General features: G+C 63.4%; 1 protein-coding gene across 1 annotated transcript in view; it reads right to left on the minus strand.

Annotated features, from left to right (window-relative positions):
* LOC102756420 (serine/threonine-protein kinase BRSK2) overlaps positions 1-3,901 on the minus strand; it is a 47,907-nt gene extending 44,006 nt beyond the window's left edge. Inside the window, exon 1 of the mRNA XM_015568942.1 lies at positions 3,746-3,901. Within this exon, the coding sequence (XP_015424428.1) occupies positions 3,746-3,893 (148 nt within the window). The 5' untranslated portion in view covers positions 3,894-3,901. The remainder of the gene's footprint in view (positions 1-3,745) is intronic.
* Positions 3,902-6,447: the final 2,546 nt, after the last annotated feature.

Consider the following 6,447-nt stretch of genomic DNA (forward strand, 5'->3'; position numbering starts at 1 on the left):
GACAGGCGGTGGGGGGGGGGGGGGGGACAGTCTAGGTCGGCATCCGCTCTCTCCAAACCCCATCTTCACGCCAAGACCAGGAGACCAAGTGCAGCATGCGGGGCCTGGAGACAGCCCTGAGAAAACCTCCTGGTTCTGCTGTATGAATGGCTGTTCTCTGGAGTCCAGTACGTGAGGTGGGCACCCAGCCCCCAGGGAGTGGCCCAGTCTCCAAGGAGGCCCTCCAGTATGGGTGGGGCACATGTCCCCCCAGGTTGCCAGGCCAGCCCCACTCACACCCCAAGCCCCAAAGATGAGCCTCCGGCCAACAAGGTGGCCCCAGTCCTCTGCCCTGCAGCATGGGCCCCTGGCTGGGTCTGCCCTTGGCCTGGGTATCCCTGGCTAAGTTCATTCCAGGTGGCCATGTCCTCTCCCTGCCTGTCGCCATGGCTGGGACCAGCAGCCAGTGTGTACTGGGCAGGATGTCCCTGTACCTTCTCAGGAGGGTCACAGCCACTGGTGAGCTTCCCTGCCCCTCAACCCAGTGTTTCCAGAGATGGCATGAGGGGCTAGTGGAGTGAGGGGTGCAGCAGGTCCCACTGACCCCGAGCTCAGGTCAGGACCCCACTGGCCCCCACCAGCTCTGCCCAGAAGGGCGCCGACCTGGGGACAGCAGATGGTAGGATACAAGCCCCAGGGAAGGCGGAGCCCCCGCCTACAGGCCCTGGATGCCCCATGCCTTTCCTGACCCAGGGGGTCTCTATCATGGAGCTGGGGGCCAGGACCCACATCTGAGTTGGGGGCAGATGTCAGCACACCTGAGGGGAGGGGTAGTGAGGGGAGGGGTGCAACTGGCGGGGAGCACAGGGCCTCACCTGATCCCCAGCCTCCTGCTGCCCTGGTGCCATAGGAGCCTCAGGCCTTCCCAGGGTGGGGGTGAGGCTGCCCACACCAGCCAGGCCCTTGATGGAGCAATCCTGCCCTGGGACAGTGACCCTGGAGGACTGCCTGCTCCCCACTCCTGCAGGTGAGGCAGAGGGGGTGGGACGGAGCAGGGTCCCCTGGGCTGAGGAGAGTGGGTGGTGGGTCACAGTATAGACTCGGGAAACAGGGCTGCCCTTGGGGTCCCAAGGAAGCCTTAGGGAGACACCAGACTGAAGGCTGCAGGGGAGAGGACATTGCCAGGGTGTCATGATAGTCAGGGGCCCCCAGGGGCCCCACTGCGAGCTGGGGCCAGCACAGTGACTCCAGGACAGGCCCTCCTGGCTCACCTGCTCCAGCTGGGGACCTGACTATGCCTGAGCCCTGGGATGCCACAGAGAAACCAGCCGCAGTGCCCCCTCCTCCCTAGTAGGCCGGGTGGCGCAGGCTGCTCCTGGGCAGCGCTGCACAGGGTGCTAACATCGGCCAAGTGCAGCAAGACCAGTGGTGCCTGTGGGCCGGGGCGGGAGGAGAGACGGCAGCATAAACCCTGGGCACTGCCTTGGGCTGGGGGAGGCAGCACCTATCCCTGCTCCACCCCAGCCCACTCAGGATGTCAGACTGGTGAGCTGTCCCTGCAGTAGCCGGGCAGGTGGCCAGCAGCCTTCACACCCACGGTGCCAGGCCGCAGGACTCAGATACGTGCAAGCACTCCCACCTGGGAACCGCGCAGCTGGCCTCACTTGGTGCAGGTGAATGTGCACAGGGCCCTTCCAATGGGAAGGAGGATGTGCACACACACAACCTCATGCTCTTACACAGTCCTGCACACACACACTCATGCTCATACCGGGCACGCACACACACTCTCACACACCCAGTCACACACACAGACTCACAGTTTCACACACTTACATTCTCCACACATGCAGACTCCCAGTTATGCACACGCATAAATGCACTCACACAGGTGTGCACACACATAAACACACAGGAATAACTGGTGCAGAGGGTGGGGGGAACCTGCCTCTGCAGGAAGAGCCAGCCTGGCCTGGAGGAGGAGTGGTGCAGTGGGAACCGGAGTTGGGGTGCAGGCTGAGCCTCACCCCTCCCACCGGCTGGGACATGATCTTCCAGGGCAGTGCCAGTGCCAGTGGTGGTGCCCCTGCAGTCTGGCCGCACAGGGGTGAGGTGAGACTGCTGTGCCCCAGCCATACCTTCCCCCCAACTCCAGGGAGGGGGGGCAGAGCCACACCCACTGCCCAGTTGCAGCCCCCACTCTGCCCACTGACCCAGGCTCGAGGGGTGTCCAGGTGGGGACAATAGCCTCTTTCCCAGCCCTCTGGCCCAGGAGCAAGGAGAGGGAGGGGTGGGCGAGAGTGGGCCAGTTGGCCATTGTGACAGCTCAGATGGGTTTGCATCTAAAACCTGCCCTGCAGGGGAATGGGGGCTGCTCTGAGGGCCCCAAAGGAGGAGCCTTCTCGGCCTGGCGGCCAGCTCCCCCACACCCCTATCCCTGAAGGATCCCCAGCTGGTCTCTAAACCCAGAGCTGCCTCATACAAAGCCCTCCCCCTCCTCTCTCCTGCCAAACCGCCATCTGTTGCCATGGCAACGGAGCAGAAAAGGCAGGCAGCACTCAGAGCTCTCCCCACCCCCTTCTTTCCTGTTCCATCAGCTGGGCTGTGGGCTCAGAGCAGGCTGGTGCAGCCCCCACTAGTCCAGGACCCCCTGGCCCGAGCGAAGGGCCTGGCTGCAGCCCCACCAACAGCTGCGTCCTGCACAGAAGGCGAGGCAAAGCCTCCCATGGCTCCAGCCTCCAAAGCCCCTCCTCTGGCCCGGCTTCAGCGCCAACCCTGCCCCTGGCAGGACCTGTCTTGCACTGGGGAATGGCTGATGGCCCATCTGGTCCCTGACCCGCCTCCCCTGCTGTGCACCCACCAAGGAGCGCCCCGGGGCCAGCCAACCACCCTGCCACCCCGAGGCCAGATCCAGGGGAGAGGCACAATCCTGGCTACTAAAGAGTAGTGCCCAGCAGGTGGCCTCACCTGCACCCGCTGCCCCACATGAACTCCCGAAGGACGAAGGAGGCTGGGAGCGTAGGAGCCACCACACGCTCCGCAGTCAGGGGCAGCTACGGCCCCGAGGTCCCAGGTGACAACATGCACAGCATCAGCCGCGTCAGCAGCTGAGCACATCACCATCGCCACAGTGCAGCTCTCACACCTCCATGAGGCCCACATAGGTGCCCCTTTGGCTGTGAGGCCTCAGGCCAGAGAGGTACAGCCACTGGCCTGGCGGTGACCGTCCACAGCTGGCAACAGGCCTGAACTTGTGGTTTCTCTTTTTCCTTTTGTATTTTGCCCCTGGTTTGCTCCCTGAAACCTGCTTCTCCAGCAGCCCCCACCCCAGCTGCTTTTCCACACTCGGGGAGGTGTCACTGACACCCAGGTCCCACAGAGCGTTACCGGTTTCCACCTGGGCGCACACTCTGAAACCGGCAGGACAGAGGTCCCTCCTCCAGCCCCAGGGGTGCTAGTACCCCTTTCTCACCTCTTCACCACCTCTGCTCACTGTCACTATCCAGCTGCCTTCTCTGGACTGTCACCCAGACGCATCACCACGCAGCGCGGGCAGCTGCGGCGGTGACTCAGAGCGGCCTGAGTGACAGGCAGGTAATGGGGGAATAGTTACGGAAGGAACTCTCACTTACCCACCTCGGCTGTCCTCAGAGGAGCCAGGGAGGAGCCGGGCTTCTCTAAGAAATGCAAGTGCCCAGCACACACCAGAATTCAGTGGTCCTTTGCACAGGGCAGGCCTCTGAGGGCCTGGCCGGCGAGGACTCACCTGCAGAGTTTAAGGACCGTCGCCAGCAGGGCCGGCCCTCCAGGCTCAGGCGCAGGGCCTGGGAGTGGGAGGTAGGTGGGGCTCGGGGTAGAAATGTGGGGGCCACAGAAGCAGGAGGCACCAGCCTGCCTCTCCTCATGCCCACCATCCAGGGCCACTTCCCCCGTGGATCCGGGAGATGGGGCTGGAGCCTGGGGCTGTGGTGTGAAGTCCCTATGAAGCCACGTCCAATCAGTTCCTTCCAAGGGCTGCAGTCCTGGCCCAGCCCACAGGGATGTATGGACGCTGGACTCAGTCCCACGCGGTGGGGCTGCAGGGCTGCAGAAGGAGTAGGCTTGGGGCCTCCTCCCACGGCCACACCGGGCTGCATGGACAGAACAGGGGGGAAGGGGAGAAGGGGGAAGGAATTCCTGGTAAGAGGCCACGCAGATCCCCCACCCTCAGGTGTTGAGGGTGAGCACTGGCGGGGAGGGGGAGGGGATTCCCTCTCCTCAGCAGAGTAGGATGCCCAGCCTTAGCAGCTCCTTAGTTGCCATGGCGACCATAGAGGCAGCAGCAGACCCAGAGGGTGTATGATGCAACAGGGTACCCTTTTTCCTCAGCACCCCACCTGGTTTCCTCCCAACCCAGCACCTACTCCCCCAGAACCAGGAGCCCCCAAACAGGCCCACCCACTGCACTCACCCTGCTCCCCTCTGCTGTGGTCCCCCCCATGGTGTCCCTACCTCCAGACAGGCTCCCCCAGACACAGCAGGACCCACCCGCACCTCCCTCAGCCATGGGAAGCCCACCCACCCAGCTAGTGACCAGGAGGGGAAGGGTGCCTGCCTACTCTATGCTCAGCACCACATCCTAAGGGCACAAGCCCCAGTGCTGGTCAGGCAACCTGAGGGCTGGAGTGGGGTGTGCTGGAGAGAGGGAGGCGGGAGGTGGAGGGAGAGCACCCGCATCAGGGCACCCCCTCCACCCAGACAGGTCACAGCCCTGCCAGCCACGCTCAGGTCTGGGCGGGTGCCCATGGGGACCCAACCACCTTATCTAGGCACAAGGGCTGTGAGCCCCACAGTTTCAGGGGGCACTGGGCAAAGCCATGGCAAACGGCTGCCTGGCTCCTGGGTGCCCCCTCTCAGCCATCCCGCCCAGAATGTCCCTCCTCCAGGCCACACCTCTCGAGTCCCTCGGGGCACATGACCACATTCGATTTTTATTAACTGGCTTCTCAATTCAATATTGTAAAATTAGACCAATGAGCTATCCTGATTGAACCCAGTAACTATTCCGTAATCCCATCTGGTAAATTGTGTTCTTTTTAAGCTGGTGTCCTAGTTTCAGAAGCCTCAGGTCTGGGGGTGGATGCTGGGTGGCCAGCCAGCCCTGCAGGCTGGGACAGGAAGGTGGGCGGTAGGCCTGAGGGCCCAGGGAAAGGAGGGGTCGGAGGCTAGTGGGGAGCAGGCAGCAGAGGGCCGGCTCAGGGGCTGCTCTGAAGGGAAGGCCGAGGGTCCTGCCCCAGCGGACTCACAGCTGCAGCGTGAAGGCTGTGGTGTGATGGCCGTGGGTGGCATGATTAGCGGCAGTGCCCTGGCTAGCAGCTGGCCAGCCCCCAGGGGACGTGTGGGAGTGTAGGTGGGGTGAGTGGTGGAGGGACAGATCCGTGGTGGACAGCAGGAGTGACTCAGTGTCAGTGACCCAGGGCCTGGCTGGTGAGTGCAGGAGTCCCCGGCAGAGGTGGACAGCCTGTGGTCCAGGCCCAGCCTGCCCAGCAGAGCTCTGACCGCACCAGGCCCAGGGATGGTGAGACGGTGATGGGGTTGCCGTGATGATGAGGTCGGGACCTACCCTGGGAAGCCGAGGGAGTCTCTGCCTGTCATGACAGACAGACACACACCAACACAGACACCTCTTAGGTTGGCAGCTGCAGCCCCAACCAACTCCACACAGGCTTGCTGAGCGTGGGGGGACCCTCAGGCAGGGAGCCAGGCCAGGCCACTCCCAGTCTAAGCCAGGTGTAGAGACACTTCCCAGAAGCCTCCGGGACTCCCAGCAGCCTCTGCCCCAGGGAGCAGGAGCTGCGGGTCACCAGACCCTAGAGGCCAGACACCCTCCATCCCTGCCCGCCTTAAGCTCCTACCGGCACACTGCGTGTGCCCCGCCCCAACACAGAACACAGGCCCCCTCGTCGGCCGGCCTGCTGTGGTCAAGCAGAGGAAGGCACAGCCCACCGCTGCCTCCCCTGGCAGCCACATCATCTGGACACCCGGGAGGGCCAGCAGGGAGGCCAGGGAAGGGATGGAGGGTGGACCTGGCTGCAGAGCAGGCAGCCGTTCTGGTCTGTGCCGACACCTCCTGTCTCCCCCTTGGGGTTTCTCTCTGCAGGGGCAGGGCTGATTTGGTTTTAGCTGAAATAAAACCCCAGTCCACATTTAATAGACTCTCTGCTAACTTGGTTTCCCCAGTACTAGGACAGTCTCAGGTACCCCCTTCTGGCCCACCCCTGCGAGTGGGTGGGGAGTTGGGGACATCACACAGCCTCTCCCTAGCTCCTTCCCCTGAGAACAGCCCTCGGGTTGCCCTGGGCAGCTCTACCCAGAGGAAGGGGTGGGCCCTGGGCCTCGATTTCCTCCTCTGAGCCACGGCACAGGCATCCCAACCACAGCTTCTGGAGCTGCATGTGGGGAGCACCTGACCTGGGGAGCGGGGCCGGG

Source organism: Myotis davidii, unplaced genomic scaffold (assembly GCF_000327345.1).
Source record: "Myotis davidii unplaced genomic scaffold, ASM32734v1 scaffold425, whole genome shotgun sequence".
In the NCBI taxonomy this organism is placed as follows: domain Eukaryota; kingdom Metazoa; phylum Chordata; class Mammalia; order Chiroptera; family Vespertilionidae; genus Myotis; species Myotis davidii.